This window comes from Henckelia pumila, unplaced genomic scaffold (assembly GCF_033568475.1).
Source record: "Henckelia pumila isolate YLH828 unplaced genomic scaffold, ASM3356847v2 CTG_472, whole genome shotgun sequence".
Lineage (NCBI taxonomy): Eukaryota > Viridiplantae > Streptophyta > Magnoliopsida > Lamiales > Gesneriaceae > Henckelia > Henckelia pumila.
In genome coordinates, this window is record NW_027331834.1 from 180,604 (window position 1) to 199,258 (window position 18,655).

Genomic DNA, 18,655 nt, shown 5'->3' on the forward strand with positions numbered 1-18,655 from the left:
CGTAGTTCTTGGTACTAAATCAATACCAAATTCAACCTCTCGCACCGGAGGAAAACCAGGAATCTCATCAGGGAATACATCAGGAAACTCACTGACTACTGGTAACTAATCAATACCCGTACTACTCATGGACATATCAACTACATAGATAAGGTAGCCCTCCCCACCTGACTCCAAGACATGACATGCCTTCAGAGTCGAAACAAGTGGCATCAGAGGTCGCGCACCCTCACCATAGAAATACCAGTTATCACCCTTAGCAGGATGAAACTGTACCAGACGCTGATAACAATCCACAGTAGCGTGATACAAAGTCAGTATATCTATTCCCAAAATACAATCAAAATCTGCCATCGCTAATATCATCATATTAGCTGACAATACATTACCCTCAAATTCTAGAAGGCAACCCATCACTAGACGCTTAGTTACTATCTCCTGCTCCAGCGGAGTAGATACAACTAAATCCATATCTAATGATACATAATGTAATCTATGTCTCTTAACAAAGCGACTAGAAATAAAGGAATGCGATGCTCCAGTATCAATTAAAACAAGTGCAGGAATACCACATAACAGAAAGGTACCTGCCAACATGCGATCACTTCCCTCAGTATCCTGTTCTTGAGACAAAGCAAATACCTGCCCTTGAGTCTGTGGACGGTAACCAGAAGAACTCTGTGGTGCTGGCTGCTGTCGTGGAAAAGTAGAAGCCTGAGATCCAACCTGTGATCCCGATCCACTAGCAGAACTCATGTGCTGATGACAATCTCTCCGCAGATGTCCCTGCTGACCGCAAATATAACAAGCACCAGTAGCTCTCCGACATGAAGCTGCAGGATGCTTTCCTTCACAGTGACTACAAAACTCCTCCTTCTTCTTCTTCTTTCCAAAACGGAACATACCTCGTGAACCACGAGATCCATATGAAGTAGTAGGAGTAGAAGAATACGTAGGTCCAGATTGCACAACATATTGAGCTCTAGGCTCAAATGATCCACTAAGCTGTGCTGGCATCAACAACTGTGCACGTCTGTTGCTGGTCTCCACAAGATGGAAACGGTTCACCAAAGTCTCATAAGATACTGGGTCATCACAGACAACAACCTGTGAGTAGATATCTTGGTTCAGGCCTTGTAGAAAGAGATCATACTTCGATGCATCACTCTCATTAATATGAGGACTGAAAGGTAACAGATCAAGAAATCGTTGCTGATATTGATCAATAGTCATTGATCCTTGCCTCAGAGTAAGCAACTCCATCGATCGTGCTTGGCGAACAGCTGGAGGAAAATACAGTTTCTGGAACTGCTCACAGAAATCTCCCCAAGTCACCTGTCCTCTCTCAGTATGTGCCTGAGCAGCTTTGGCATCCCACCAAAAATGTGCTCGATCCTCTAGAACAAATTCTAGAACTTCCAATTTCTGATCCTCAGTACAATCGAAAGCACGAAAAGTACTCTCGAGTTTAGACATCCAACTTCTTGCTTGTTCAGGATTCTCGCCTCCCACTAAAGGTTTCGGTCCTACTTGCATGAATTTATTGATAGTGTAGCAACGTATACCCTCATGAGGACGATACTGATCATCACGATGGCGATGATGACGATGATGACCACCTCCCTGACCAATACTACCGTGACTCTCGTCAGCCATATCCTGAAAAGAATTGCACATTAAAATCCCAAATTTGCAAGAATTACTCAAGACTAAACTAAATCTCAAGTACTAATTCCCAAAATCTATGCATGCTCTGATACCAAAAATGTAGTGACCCTGCATGGAATCACCTACTAACTGAAAACTAATAGCATGCATTAAACTTAATACAGCAAAATACTTAACAGAGTAAAACGTGCGGAAACATAATCCATAAATTACATATCAGCTTAGTAAAATATATCCAGGCTTAATACTGTAGTGATACAACCATATCGAAAAACTTAAAAGTAAACATTATACAGTTATATCGAATCCTGCTGTATAATTAACTCCTCAAGGCCTGCTCCCTAATCCTGCCTTGAACCACCAGCTCCGTCCATCCTGCGACCTGCCCCATGGGATAAGGTGTCCAAGATAACAACTAGGACGTGAGCGCTAACGCCCAGTACATAAACATGAGTACACGTATAAATATGATGCATGCAACATGATGACTGGTAAAGGGTCATCTGAAAAGTCATGCTCAGTATCGGCGCCACATGAGTGCTGCCACCGCACGGATCAACCTCTGGGTGCAACCACACTCGTCAAGTACACAAGAGTAGTCAGACATAAATGCCCCCGCCGTCGCAGTACTCTCAGTGATAGACTATCGAGTATAGAGCTGAGCTGCTCTATAATCAGGTATATCAAGGTATAGGCTCAACGTGTATATGCACATGACATATGAATATAGAAAGCGGTAAATCATATATCATGCCATATAATAATGCCAAATAAATGCAGCATATAAACATGTATACTCGCTGGCAATCTCAGTCAATGTGTACGTACCTCTAGGCTAGTTCAAGTATAGTAGGATCCTAGGTTCCAAGCCTATATTCAAAAGTTCACCGTATCACTACATAAATTCTATAAGCCTTAACTAAGCTAATAAGTACTCCCAAAACTTAAATAGATTCCCGGACCATACCTTCGTCCGTAGATAGCCCTTTGGAGTCGCTAGTCCCGGATTACTATAACCACTCCTTGGTTATTCCAGAACCTCTATTATAACCGATAGGGCCCTCAAGTGTATAACTCACACTATATAACTGAAGAAGAAAACTCGGGAATTCGTATTCAAATTATGACTCCGAAGAGCCCTATTTATAGGAAAAGTTTCGGACGAGTTCGGGCCCTCCGAACCTGAGTTCGGATCGTCCGATCCAACTCACTGTCTGCATGCGAGACACGTCGAGTTTGGATCGTCCGATCTCTACTTCGGGTCGTCCGAAGTGCTCTAAGTCCGACACTTGTCAAAATTCATTTCTTGCTTGGATCCTGCCTACTTGGCACAAACAAGTTCGGGCCGTCCGAACTTGAGTTCGGATCGTCCGAACCAGCCTTAACTCCGAAGTCAACAAGCTCACCTTCGGAGCCCCCTGTGGTCAAGTTCGGGCCATCCGAAGTCCTCTTCGGATCGTCTGAACTGGCTCAGACAATGAAATTTCATTTCTTGCTTGGATCTTCTCTTCCAGCTCCATCCTGCTGGGATCCACATAATACGATCCTCCGCTGCCAACCTTGGCAATGACGATCTTGGAAAAGCTTAGACATCCTGCTATTCCAATTCCTGATACTGCTATCGTTATTGAATCCAACTTGTAATCCTACAAAGGATAACCCAAAATTAATACTATGTCCCAAAAAATCTTATTGCATGCTCTGATACCATAAATGTAGTGACCCGCACCATGATCACCTACTAATCAGAGCACTTAAAATTACATAACTATTAATTAATATATTTTTTAAAGAGTTTTTTAAATAAAGTGGATGGATAGGTTCGTAATTTCAAGTGCAATGTGTAATCATTTATGTATATATATGAGTCTTTATAGAGCTTTAAAGGGCAGCTTAAAAAGTAAGAAGAGTAAGGAGGGAGCCCCATCTTTATTCTTAGTATAGGTTGGGGCCCCTCCGCTCCTTGCCCTTGATTGTACGAGGGTCGAGGGGGAAGCTATTTCAACCCACCACCGTAATGGAACTGGGCATATAGTATTTTCCTACTAAAATTTGATAATGGGTAAAATTACAATTGGGTAAGAGGCATACCAACCCAACAAGGTAGTTATTATGATAGGCACGTCATTAATAAAACTTTGAGTGTGGGATGATAGATCTAATTATAACAATCTCTTCTCTAACTAAAAAATTGTAATAGATAATTACAATATTATTATTATTATTATGCAATCTTATTTAATACATGTATTACCTTAACAATTTTCTAAAATTATTTAATAATAATACATGTTATTGTTAGTAATTGATTTAATACAAAATTTCAATAAAAATGAATATTTCAAAAATTAATAATGATACTGTTCATATTTAATACATGTATCACCTAACAATTTTCCTAAAATTATTTAATAATAATAATAATAATTTTTTCTTACTTGTAATATATTATTTTTTTTAATCTCATGATGTCACGCCGTGACTTTATGAGCTTTTTCAAGTCTCGCCCTTTCTGATTCTATTTTTTAAACACGCCGACTTAGTTGGCGTGTTACATTAGAAACACAAATTCTTCACAATTGCTTTAATTAACCAAATGATATTTTGGATTTTGCTGTAAACAATGAAAAGCCCCAATTTGTTATGAATCCACATCATGAATCTCACCCAAGGAGGGTATGTCTATTTTGAATTTGGGGCTTGGAGATAACCTTTTGATTGTTTGATTTGAGGCTCGTTGAGAGATAACCTCAAATCATTGTGAATAATTTTTTTTTTTTTTGATAATTTTATTCAAAATACTATCGCCCTAAACAAGATTATATCAAAAATCAAATCCCTAAGAATCTTATAGATTTATAATTCCAAATCTTTTGTTTGTTCAAATAAAAGATAATTCAAAACTCTTAAAATAAAGAAAATCATATCCTTCCTAAAATAGAAATCTTATTTCTAAATCAAGGATGAAATTAGAACAATTCATTGGGTATGTATAAGGCACATGACAGGAATCTAAGCCTTTTCACTTTTGGACGATTCGAGGGGTTCCTGAAATGCAGGATTAATCTGAAACATCATACATTATGCATCTTGCGCCATTAATTGATCAACAACCACGAGTGCCACCATTGATTCCACCATGGGAACAGCTACATAATGGAAGCAATTTATGAGAACGAATAGAAATTTTGGGGACAAAGACACCATAGTAAAAAGAAGTATTTGTTCAAAACGAAAACGATTTAAAAACAAAAAATTTGAAGAAAAGTGACCAACCTCGAGGAACACATGGATCATGGCGTCCTCGTGCTATAAGTTCCATCTCTTGTTTGTCCCTACTCACGGTATTCTGCCTCCTCTGCACACACGGAACATCAAATATCAATCAAAATGAATCAATCACATCTTCAAGAGTTCATGGCTTCCCAAAGAGCATTGAAAAAGTCTCCATAAGCCCCCTTGAAAATTCCAGAACTTGTTGAGAGAAAAGCAAAACAAAGGTTTGAATATAGAACATGATTCCAGGCAAATAGTGAGATAGCTGAAGACATCATTTTGCTTCCTCTTCGACACAACAGGCAGTTCCATTTTCAAGTTACATCGACAGGGCATATAACCTACCCAAAGTCAAACAATATTTCTTTATGTATTTTAGATGCAATTCACTAGGCTTACATTGTAATTGGCAACTGTTGTTGGCAGAGCCATTTATAAATTTGATATGATAATTAGAAAAAATAGTGACTCGATGGCTTGATAGCACGGTCGTGCAAAGTAACATTTAGACTCGCAGATTGCTAGCATGGCTCGCTTTGACCTTAAAAAATGCACAGACCCAGTACCAGGTGATATAAATTGTTCAAGAATTCTTAATTTTCAAAGAAGGGATGACAGAGACACACAACGCAGAAAAAGATATTAAGCAAAGGCACGTCCATGAGAATGGAGCCAAAGCAGGGAAACCATGAAGGCAGGAAGAGAAAAAGAGATAACATACAGAGATTGTGGTTGTTGGCTTGAAAGCTATTCTCATGATAATAATTTCTTCATTTGACATTCCACCCTGAAAATGTATTGGGGAATCATAAACAGTAAACTTAGAAAGATGACAGGTATAACCTATACATTTAGTCCTTCAGAAAAAAAAAAACACAACATACCTGTATCCCACCAGATCGGTTGGTTTTTGTCCTAATTCGAACAGATTCGTCCATGTGGAACTGGACATTATGCTCCCTGCCAGTCATGAAGAAAGTACCTGGTAGATTTCAACAAAAGATTATTAAACTTGGGAGAAAAATGTCTCCACGTTACGTTAATTATTATACAACACACCTGCAAACTATCAGCCGGTCATCAAATAAAGGAAACTCTAGATCATAAACATATATGATTTTGTACCTGCGAATCTTTTGCCAAACTCAAAGCCCTTCGTTCCAGGTAGTGACAAAACAGCTTTGCCCAACTCTGCTTCAAGTTTGTTGAAGACCGGATAACAAAGCCCCTAGAAATATGCAAATGGGTGCTCAGACAGCTTTTTTGAAGAATTTTTAAAATCTACGAACGACTAAAAGACGAGTATTGCAGTAAATTATAAAACACATTCCAATGTGTTGCTCGACAGTGGGTACCCGTGGAACATTTCGAGCAATGCAAGTGACAACGCCTTCGATAGAATCATCTCTCACTTTAACAGTATCAATAGCAGTAATCATTTTCTCAGCATACTCCGGATTTGGGCGCCTTACAATATTACTCTCTATCTGCCAAAATTTGAATGATAACAAACATTACACCACCAAAATGGGCTAAAAGATGACCACATAAAATTAGAGGAATAAAAATATGGACAAAATTTATAAACAAAACACACATGTGCAAGAGTTTCTCCACTATCATTTACGATATGTCGAGGAAAAGTAGGTAAATTCATATACCTGATCAAGTGTCACGGTGTCATGATCAACCAAACCTTCAGGAAGTACGACGTTGTGCACTTGTGAAACGTAAGCAAAAATCTGAAAGAAAAATTATCAGAATAAAAATGGTAAAGATAAACAAAAGAAAAATATAGTAGTTGCATAATCAACTAAACATGTAAACACAAGACTTGCCTCAGTTCCAGAATGTAGTTTTAAAATTTTCTTTGCAGCACCTCCTGCAGCAACTCTTCCAATTGTTTCTCTGGCAGAAGATCTCCCACTGTAGTCCTGAAAAATGAAATCACAGAAATGAAACTAGCCCCATTAATCCTATGGGTCTGCCTACCAGTCTTTTCGAAAATCAATTCTAGGCAGATTTCAATATCTTCATATGTACATTGATGAAATTGCACCATTAAGTTCTAAATTAGACAACAAACAAAGACCTGTTTATGTACTTACATGCCCTCTTTGATCAATATTGGGCACTTCTATATTGATTGGAGATCCAGTGGTTAACCCTGGAGTAAGTACATGATATGTTACTACATTTTCAAGAACATTACAAGCATTACACGCCTCAATAATAAGGTCACGGAAAGAAAAACATAGAGTTCAAGATAGACTAATGAAGAACGAACCATCAACAGTTCCTGAAGATATTTTGCATGTGTCAGTCTCCTTTCTAGGAGTAGTTATTCTGCTCTGACCAGGCCTCCTGAAGACACTGAATCCATCAATAAAGATTAGCCAATTGGAACTGAATATAACTCTGTGATTTCAAAGAGCAAAAGAAAGTTACATCTAACATGTCTTATCTCCAATTCTTTAATGATATAAGAACTGTTATCTCTGTTTTTGTCATCTACCACATCCAGTTACATACATTTTACGGCGGTGAGGCAAAAACTGGTAAAATCAAGACAAAGCTGAATAAAAAAAAAATTGTTCCCTTTTCCGCTGTTCATAGAAAGTAGGTTGCACTCGCACCAAAAAGAACAAAAAAGAATCTTAAAATGCACCTCCTATCCAGATCAACTTGCAAATCAGCTTCTGGGAGGGGAATTCCAGGAGGGCATCCATCGATCACACACGCTACACCACCGTCATGAGATTCTCCAAAGGTAGTAACACGGAAGTAAGTTCCGAATGTGTTACCAGAGGCCTGTATTTCTGTTGAAATTCAAACACGTTGTAAAAAAGTATCCAGATACAACATGATTGGACTGTGCCAATCATGAGGATGGAATTTGGAATCATTCAAAACATTCTGTCTATAAAATGCTCGAAACAATTCCACAAATGTGATCATAGACTATAATATGTAACTTGACACTTAATAAATTCACGACATTAATGTAATAATGTTGTAATTTTATCTATCTTATTCTCTTCATGCAACAATTCGAAACAATAAGGTTTCCATGAGTAAATATTATTAACTCAATGAATCAAGCTGGTTAATTAACCACAGCAGTCAGCACAAGCAATCTCGTTCAAAATTCCCAAACATTAAGAAAAAATAGGAACGATATATATATATATAGAGAGAGAGAGTTTTGATATGATGTCCACCTCCATGCCCACCTATGAGGTGTCACTCATCCATTGGATGAACCATTTGTATATGATTAATCTCATCCAATGGATGAGTGTCACCTCATAGTTGGGCATGGATGTGGGCACGGGAGGTTGGCAGCATAGCAAAACTCTATATATATATAGATTTATTGAGTTAATTATATATATTAATTATTATTTGTAATTGGATTTTTTAATTTATTGATACATATGAGTTTTATTTCAAGTTATTTAGGCTTCTAAATTTTGTGTATATATAGATTTCATGTAACATTCAATATATTGAATGTTATATGCTATTGAGTAGAAAATAACATCAAAGTAAATATATAATTATGTACATTATCAAATTTAAAAAATTATACTTTATAAAATATAAAACAATTATTCAACTTATTTTAAAAAGAAATTTTTTTGATTCATTAACGCATCAAATTTAATTTTCATAAAAAAATTTATAAAATATAATTTAATTATCGAAATACATTCACTGTTGAATATAGAAAATATTTATAAGTACATTAAAATTTTATGTCATTATTAGCATTTCAAACTTTTTTTAAAATCATAAACAAGTTGAAAGACATATGAATACCGATCAAGACTGGATCGCCACATAAATTTTCAAATGAATAACAAGCAAGGCGAGAATTCAAGTAAAAGGATAAGAAAAACAGTGAGTATATATATATATATATGAGTTACTAGGGTTGACTAAAACTTATATGTTTTTTTTTAAAAAAAATAATGAAACCAAATTTTTTTTGTTACATTTATAAAGTAATTAAATAAAATGTGTTAAAATATTATTGTGGTATATATTTTTTATATTTTATGATACTCTAATATTTTTATTCTACTTGTCTCGGTTAGCCACAAATTATATGTTTAAATTAAATTTATATGTCTTTATTAAATCTTCTAATTTTCTAATTCATTTATTCTCTTGTGGTCATTAATACAAAATTAAATATTGATTTCAGATATCTAATTATTTATTTATTTTAAAAAAAATTTATGGTTTTTATTTTAAAACTACTTAAAAATATATGATCAAAAAAATTAATGTGACTTACATTTTTATGTCTAAAATTTTCAATTTTATAACAATTATATCGTGATATTTGATGTTATATCGTGAGATTTTGTTTTGACTGTATCATGAGATTTGATAAATAAAATTTTTGTATCGATTTTTTATGGTTTAAGGTGTGTTGTACAAATTCGGTTGTACATGTAGTATTAAATACTCTAAAATTTTTGTATCAAATTTTTTATGGTATAATAATTATTGTATAAGTTTCGGTGTACCTTAAGCTTAATCTCATATCTTGTGGTAGTCGAAAGCAAATTAATAATATTAATCAAAAATTCATTTCATGTTATTTTCAAGACCGGCACCATACATCAAATATTCAAAATTTTAGCTATCTATTCTAATCTAAAAATTTAAAATTATAAATAAGATGTGATACAAGTTAAAATTACATATAGAACTAATATCAAATATTCAAAATAAAATATATTATTAGGAGTGACAGACGTAAATATTTTAAAATATAGATAAAAATAATTAAATTTAAAAATATAGATAAAGATAGTATTGAAGATTCAAACATAATTGATAATTGAGAAATATTTTATGTTGATATTTTACTTCTTCGATAGATTCTTAACATATCTTTTATCTGTTTTTTGTACATAATTTATCAATTTTTTTCTAATTAAAATTAAAAATATTTTTATTTTTTAACATATGTTTAAAATTTATGATAAATTTAAAAATATTTTTGTATATATATTAATATTTGCATTATTTTCGTAATATTATACTTTTTTTTATTAATTTTGACATTAATAAAAAGATATTATAATATGAAACACATTCAAATAAAGATTTGATATGTATTAGACATTATGTATTTAATTTGTTGTCATGACCCCTTTTTTCTATTATACCAATAATAATATTTAAAATCGAGAACATAGAAAAATCAGATCCCTGCAAATCATCAAGGGAGCTGGAGATCACAAATCTATCCATATATGCACTTCATGGGTGAAGATACCGATGGCTAGCAAATTGTATTTGTATCACATCCTTATATAAAGTCTTAAAGTCACCCTAAAAATATTAATTGATCAATATCCTCGGTTTTTTTTAAAAATAATAATAATAATAATAATAATAATAATAATAATAATAAAGCGAGTTAATTTGGCCATTTTGTTAAAATAACTCACCCGAAACTTTTTTTTATTATTATTTATTTATCATATCTTTTTACATGATATTTACAACATGAGATTTTGTTATTAAAATCGTGAGATTTTGTATTCAATGTAGGATGAAATTTGATAAATAATATTTAATTTGAATAATGCTAGAGGGTACAACCAATATTATCTCCTACAAAGATATTTACAACAATTATATCGTGAGTTTTTGCTATTATATCGTGATATTTTGATATTATATATCATGAGATTTTGAGGTTATATCGTAAGATTTTGTTTTGAATGTATCATGAAATTTGATAAATAAAATTTTTAAATAAGATAAGTTGTACAATTTGGTTGTACATAGTATTACTCTAAAATTTTTGTATGAAATTTTTTATGGTGTAATAATTATTTTACAAGTTTCGTTGTACATAAAACATTACCCTCATATCTTGTGGTAGTCGGAAGCAAATTAATCATATTAATCAAAAATTCATTTCATCTTATTTTCAAGACTGACATCAAATATTCAAAAGTTTAGCTATCTATTCTAATCTAAAAAAATTTTAAATTATAAATAAAGATATGATATAAAGTTAAAATTAAGATTACATATACAAATAATATCGAACATTCAAAAGAAAATATATTATTATTAGGAGTGAGAGACGTAAAAAAATTTAAAATATAGATAAAAACAATTGAAATTAATTAAAAGTATGGATAAAGATAGTATTGAAAATTATAAAATAATTGATATTTTAAAAAGATCTTATGTTAATATTTTACTTCTCTGTATTATCTTTATATATTTTATTAAATTCTCAACATACCATATTTCCGTTTTTTGCACATAATTTACCAATTTTTCTAAATTAAAATTAAAAATATTTTTATTTTAACATATGTTTAACATTGTACAAGTTTCGTTGTACCTGAAGCAATGCTCTCATATCTTGTGGTAGTCGGAAGCAAATTAATCATATTAATCGAAAATTCATTTCATGTTATTTTCAAGACCGACACCAAATTAATCATATTTATCGAAAATTCATTTCATGTTATTTTCAATACCGACACGATACATCAAATATTCAAAAGTTTAGCTATCTAATCTAATCTTAAAATTTTAAAATTATAAATAAAGATATGATATAAGTTTTTATTTTTTTTTTAGAAGTGATATAAGTTAAAATTACATTTAGAAATAACAGCGAACATTCAAAATAAAATATATTATTAGGAGTGACAGACGTAAAAATTTTTAAAATATAGATAAAAATAATTGAATTTAAAAATATTGATAAAGATAGTATTGAAGATTACAAAATAATTGATATTTTAGAAATATTTTATGTTGATATTTTTTTTGAAAGGATTTTATGTTGATATTTTACTTCTCCGCATTATTCTTACATATTTTATCAAATTCTCAACATTCCCTTTGTACGTTTTTTTACATAATTTATCATTTTTTCTAAATTAAAAGTAAAAATATTTTTATTTTAGTACATATGTTTAACATTTATGATAAATTTAAAAATATTTTTGTATATATATATATATATATATATATATATATATATTAATATTTACATTAATTTCATAATATTATAATCTTTTGTTAATTTTGACAATAAAAAAATCTTATAATATCAAACAAATTCAAATAAATATTTGATAAATTATTTCTTGTATTAGACATTATGTATTTAATTTTCTGTCATGACCCCTTTTTCTATTATACGAATAATAATAATTAAAATCAAGAACATAAAAAAATCACCACTAATAAATATTTGCGTTGACGAAAATTCCACGCCAAATAATATTATGTCTAAAAAATTGAACAAATTAGGAGATTTTTCTTCTCTTTTATATCCCCACAAATAAAATAAAAAAGTATATACGGATATTCGAATCAACCTGACTTGTAATAATATAATTTTTTAAATCAAAAATATTATTTATCAATCTAAATATTCGAATTAACTCGTTTCAAAAATATAAGATATATCTGACAAAATATTTACTCATAAAATATAATAGATATTAATCACATAATTAATAAAGTGGTGTATTCGGTATCCTTTTGTGCCGTTCCATCTCAGTTATTGATAATATAATATAATAATGGGGGCTAATATCATTCGGATCCTTGTGAAAATTCAAATTCTCACAAAATCCCCTATAAATATTTAATAACTAACATGTCCTTGAATTTTTAAAATTCTTTCAGACAGCTCCGAGGCTTCGACCCATGTTGTCATTGCACGCGCTGAAGTGCAAATATGTATGGTTTTTTACACCTGATTTGACTATATTGCCCTTCTTTTTAAAAATAAATTATCCTTTTATTTTTCTTGCCAATAAAAGTTCTATATTTGGGAAAACAACTTAAAAAATGTGAATCAATTTATTAAAAAATAAACAAAAAAAATGTCAAAAAAATAATAAGAAGAAAACGAGAATTACATGTGAATGAATATTTAATTCGTAAGTATATTATATGACAAATATTCATGTTAATTAAAATAAAACGAAATAACTAATAGGTGAAATAATTTAAAATAACTTGAGACAAAAATTTTAGATATAAAAAATTATATATATAACAATAAAATATTTTTTTGTCCTTATAATATTTTATATGCATCAGTATTATTAATAATACTCAATTTTAATTAAATTATTATATACAATATTTTCTTTGCAATATCACTTCTGTTGGGGATCGAATATGTATGTAGAGGGGGAGGGGGGTGAATACACACTTAGTAAATTTTATGATATAATGTAATATGATTAAGCAATTGTTAATCTGCTCAACCGATTTTTCTTAGCTTCCTAGATGAGTAAAAGCTAATAGAGTAGTGCGAAAACAGCTCTCACTAAACTAGATGATAATAATGAAGTGTAATGTGATGTAGTAATGTAAATAGACACGAAGATATTTATGGATGTTTGGAGATCAATCTCCTACGTCACCCCTTCTTTCTCATGGAAAGGATACACTAGAAGATTTTGGCTATTACAACGTCTTGTAATACACCCGATCCAAGTTAGAACTTATCAATCGCCTAGAATGGAACTCCTAGATTTACACTGATAATGGTCTAAGTTTTTATCAAACTTTTTTCAGTTGATGATGATGAATATCTAAGCTGTTTGAGAGTTCAGAGTCTCAAAACTTTGTATCAGTAGATGTTCTTTAGACAACAGTTTGGATCTGAGTAATCCATGAGTAGATCTCTTCGTAGATCAGATATGCTTTGAAGCTAAGGGTTGAGTAGGCGATAGAATTTTCAGAATAGTTTCAAGTGCTCGAGTAAGTAAATCTTCGTAATGACTACTTTTTTCTTCTTGTACGCTCTGATATTTATATCAAAGCCTTCAACGTCTTTTTCTTTTTTGTCAAAGGTAGGAAACGCCCTGTATGTCAGATAACATTCCTTGTTTTGCGAAGTGCATTATGTTTTCTTCAAAAATATTTGTACTAGAGACTTTTTAGTAGTCTATTCAATGTGTCTTCACATTAAATGCTATTAATGGTCTTTCATATTTTGTCAGACGGCTCCTTAAATGCTTTGTCATTTCTCATTAAATTGTCTTGTCAAGGATCCGTTACTAGGAATTCGTGACTTTATGAAGTCGGTAGGCATCCTTGAAACTTGCGAACTTTTAGTTGACCTTTATTCTGATTGTCGAGATCATTTGTACAGTGGTTAGTTGATATGCAGAGATGGGTTGACTATAAGCAGTTGATATCTTCTATTTTCGGTTGTCATGCTTAGGTAAGCTGATATCTTGAATCTTCAGTCGATATCTTCCAATGGTAAGCCGATGTGCTAGAATCAGTTTTTCTGTTGTACAAGTGAACGACGGTTGTACTATAACAATGATGTATTGTTTTGTTATCACCAAATTAAAGTTAGGATTCAACAACTTCTTATTTAATAAATTGGTTAATTACTAATCCTTAATCATGTTTAACATATTATTATCTTAAAATGAGTTCTGGGTTACTACAGCATCACTAGAAACTCGTAATGCCCATAGCGAGTACGGAATGCAGTCTTGGCTACGTCCTGATCTCGGACTCTCAACTGATGATACCCAGATCTCAAGTTAATCTTGGAGTAAACTGAAGTGCCCTGCAGCTGATCAAACAAGTCATCAATACGAGGCAAAGGATACTTGTTCTTCACAGTGACTCGATTCAGCTGGCGATAGTCAATGCACAGCCGCATCGACCCATCCTTCTTCTTCACAAAGAGAACAGGAGCTCCCCAAGGAGATACACTAGGACGAATGTACTCCTTGTCCAAAAGATCCTGTAGCTGATTCTTTAACTCTCGCATCTCTGACGGAGCCAGATGATACGGTGCTCGAGAAATAGGAGAAGTACCAGGCATCAACTCTATGTCAAACTCGACTTCCCTAACAGGAGGAAAACCCGGAATCTCATCAGGAAATACATCTGGGAATTCGTTCACAACAGGAATACTCTCTATCCCGATGCTCTCAGCGGACAAATCAACTGCAAAGATAAGGTAGCCTTCCCCGCCAGACTCTAGAGCTCGACAGGCTCTCAAAGCTGATACAAAAGGCATCGGGGGTCGCGCTCCCTCACCATAGAAAAACCAGCTATCACTCCCCTCTGGATGAAAGCGTACTAATCTCTTATAGCAGTCCACTAAAGCTCGATAGGTAGTCAACATATTTATTCCCAGAATGCAATCAAAGTCGTCCATCGCAAGAACCATGAGATTCGCAATCAAAATGTTACCCTCGAATTTTAAAGGGCAACCCATCACTAGAATCTTGGCCAAAGCAGACTGACCCGTCGGAGTAGAAACAGAAACTACTACGTCTAGTGCAATGTAAGGTAACTTATGCCTCTTAACAAAACGTGAAGAAATGAAGGAATGAGATGCACCAGTGTCAATGAGTACAAGAGTAGGTATACCATAAAGCAAAAATGTACCTGCGATGACTTTCTCATTCTCATCCACTGCCTGATCATGTCTCAGGGAAAACACCTGGCCAAAAGCTCGTGGCCTCAAATGAGAACTCCCAGCAGGCTGTCCCTGCGACCTCAGCTGAACGGTGGCCTGAGAACCAGATCCTGAACCAGAACCAAAACCGCCTCCCCTAGATAGTGGACAATCCCTTCGGATAATACCCACCTCACCGCAACGAAAACAAGCTCCAGAAGCTTTACGGCACTTGTCGGATGGATGGTTCTTCCCACAGTGATCACACTTGTCCTTCTTTCCGAAACGGACAACACCAGCAGAGCTAGAGGAAGAAGAAGTAGATCCAGACTTCTTGAAAGATTGGGCACGGGGACCCAAAGAACTAGCAAGTCTCAACTGAGAGAAAGACCTGTTCGTCGAATGTTGTCCTCCGCCAGGTGACAACGGCTTACCAAACCCTCGTAGGACATGTCGTCACCAACCGCCACACGGTCATGGATCTCAGGGTTAATGTAGTAACCCAGATTCCATTTTAAGATAATTATATGTTAAACATGATTAAGGGTTAGTAATTAACCAATTCCAGGGCATAATTGGACTTCAGAATTACCAGAGGGAGCGCTGCATATAAGGGTGATAGCCAAGTTCCACTTTCCATGCTATGATATGGCATATAATTTTAAATGTGGCAAAACATGATTAAGGAGTCCTTATTTGGTAAACATAAGTGGAAAATCAGCTCCGGAACGTCCGAAAATGGTAGGAAGGGTGTTGGGGGTCTCGAACAATTCGGAGGCACCGAAATGAGGTCGGACCATCCGAACTCAAATACAAAGTTTGGAGGATCCGAACCCAGCACTTAGGAGGGTCCGAACTCCCCCAGACAGCAATTCTAGATGACTAATCCGCGATTTTTGACAAGTGTCGTACATGCAGGTTCGGAGGGTCCGAACCCAGTTCGGAGGCTCCGAACTCCGACGGATTTTTGGCTATAAATAGGGATCTTCGGAGTCATAATTTGAAATACGAATTCCCTAGGTTCCTTCTTCAGTTATTGTAATGCCCCGTTTTTATCTTAAATGAGTTTATTTGAGTTAATCGGAGATTGCAGAGTTCTTGAGCCGGTTTGATTTTGATCAGGGTCCTTTTTGCAAATTTTGGAAATTTTAGGGACTAAAACGCAAATATTGATTTTTATATATTATCTACACTTGGATTTGATTGGAGAAGCCTTCTCCTCCTTCCTCAAGCACGCCTCCTCCATTGTAGATGCCACTTTTGAGCTTTTGAGCTTTGTGATTTCATTCCGGGCTCGATCCGTCCGTTGGAATTTATTTCTGAAGGCAGTTTAGCGATCACTGCAGCGAGAGCTTCGTTCTATCGTAAGTTCTTCTTCGATCCGACGTATTATAGTTTTTGGATGTTGTTAGAATCGTTCTAGATTCGAGTATGTTGTTCTCTTCAGTGTTCTGATCGTTTATTATCTATCGGTTTTGAAATAGAGCGACGTTCGGAATTGTTATGATTTTTGGAAGCCATTTTCGAAAGTTTGAGTTTTGAGATTTGTTGGGATTGCCTTTTTGTTGTGGTATTAGCATTGTTATGAGATTATATCGTTATTGAACTGCTGTCTGCATTGTCGGTTTGTTCAGTTTATAGCCGTTATGCCGTCGATTTGAGTTTTGGGGATTTCGAACCGTTTTTGAGTTGTGATTTTGGCTTGTAAGTTGATCGTGGTTATTGATCATTTATTGGTATCTGAACAGATTCGTTTGGAGCTTATCAAGCCCAAGATTAACAGCAATTGTTCGTTTCAGAGTTTTGGACGAAGAACGGTATAGAGAATTACCTTGAGCCTTGTTGTTGTTTAGATTGGTTAGACTTTGATACAATATTTTGTTGTAGCTTTCCAGAAGTTGGAACTACTGCATTGAAAAGTAAAAGCAGTCATCGTAGCGGGATAGCATACTCGGGACTGTTGGTTCTCGAGTTTCCCTTTTTAAATTACATATTGCATTGATACTTGTTCTAGCATGTGGAACTTGTATTTGTTGATTGATTGAGTTTTTGTTATGTGGATTATGTTTATGTTTCTGTTATGCATTCATCTTGAGCCTACTTTGATTTCAGCGGGCAGAACCGCCCTTTTTGTTAGATGTTTGGGAACTATGATTGAGTGGCCTAGGTTGTAGTAATTCGCCTAGTGCTAGCATACTCATTATGGTTGCTCAAAGTCTAGAGGAGTGGGATACGTGGCACCACCTCGATTGGGAGAGTCGGTGAGTCGTTACGTGATCTCATCCTCGGGATCCCAAAAGCAGAGCAGTACTCCCTTGTTTATCAGAATAGATATCTTGGTTTTAAAGACATGCATATCATTAACTTCGACTTGAATATGTGGTTTGATAGCATGTTGTATATTCATTACTTGATATGTTGCTTTTACTGGGATTATCATTCTCACCGGTTATCCGGCTGTTGCTTTGTTTTGTATGTTTACTTGGCAACAGGAAGGGCATGATCAAGTCAGCATAGACCTGGTTAGCGTCCAGAGCAAGAGATAGAAATGAGACTCGTTTAGAAGTCGAATCAGCATGTCAACCTAGTTATGTTTTGCGATCATGTTTAGTCATTCGAACTTCTCGTATTTGTGTTGTAAGCAAGAAACGATGTAGGTACTATCGAATTGAATGTTTCTCTTCCCTAAACATTTCTTGTATTGTTATTGGAATGCCAAATACTCTTAATGCAAGTGTTTAGGTTTTGATTGAGTGTATTTCAATGCCTTAACTTGTCTGGGCGAGGGGACGGCGCGGGTGCGCGGTTGTTGGCGCGGGCGCGCGGCCTCTTTGTGAGGTGTGGGCGCGGGCGCTCTTAATTAGAGCACGGGCGCGCTAGTTTTTGCGCAGTATAAGCGCGGGCGCGCTTCCTTAGGCGCAGGAGCGCTGGGTTTTGCGGGGCGTAGGCGCGGGCACTCTGATGTCAGCGCGGGCGCGCGAGCCTCCTTTTAAAAAAAATATATATATACTTTGGGTTCTTGTTTACATATCGCTTGTCGTCTGATATTAGTTGATTAGAAACGAGGTCTCACATTAAGTGGTATCAGAGAGTTAAGATTCTTGGTCGAACTAGAGTGAGCGGGTAGATCGAGTCTGCGTGTATTGACTCCTCGCATGTGTTTGAATTATTTTAACTGTGTACTTAATTCCATGCGAGCATGCTTTATTATTTAGAATTATTGAATTACATGGTTATGTGATTTAATTTATAAAGCATGATCTA

At 34.4% G+C, this 18,655-nt stretch overlaps 1 protein-coding gene across 1 annotated transcript in view; it reads right to left on the bottom strand.

Moving 5' to 3' along the window:
• Positions 1-4,679: 4,679 nt before the first annotated feature.
• Positions 4,680-18,655, bottom strand: part of LOC140872701 (chorismate synthase 2, chloroplastic-like) — a 41,121-nt gene continuing 27,145 nt past the window's right edge. The window contains exons 2-12 of the mRNA XM_073275571.1: positions 7,613-7,763; positions 7,232-7,308; positions 7,053-7,111; positions 6,783-6,878; positions 6,606-6,686; positions 6,300-6,431; positions 6,070-6,172; positions 5,829-5,926; positions 5,666-5,731; positions 4,945-5,026; positions 4,680-4,817 (exon numbers count right to left, since the gene is read on the bottom strand). Coding sequence (XP_073131672.1) covers positions 4,750-4,817; positions 4,945-5,026; positions 5,666-5,731; positions 5,829-5,926; positions 6,070-6,172; positions 6,300-6,431; positions 6,606-6,686; positions 6,783-6,878; positions 7,053-7,111; positions 7,232-7,308; positions 7,613-7,763 — 1,013 coding nt within the window. The 3' untranslated portion in view covers positions 4,680-4,749. The remainder of the gene's footprint in view (positions 4,818-4,944; positions 5,027-5,665; positions 5,732-5,828; positions 5,927-6,069; positions 6,173-6,299; positions 6,432-6,605; positions 6,687-6,782; positions 6,879-7,052; positions 7,112-7,231; positions 7,309-7,612; positions 7,764-18,655) is intronic.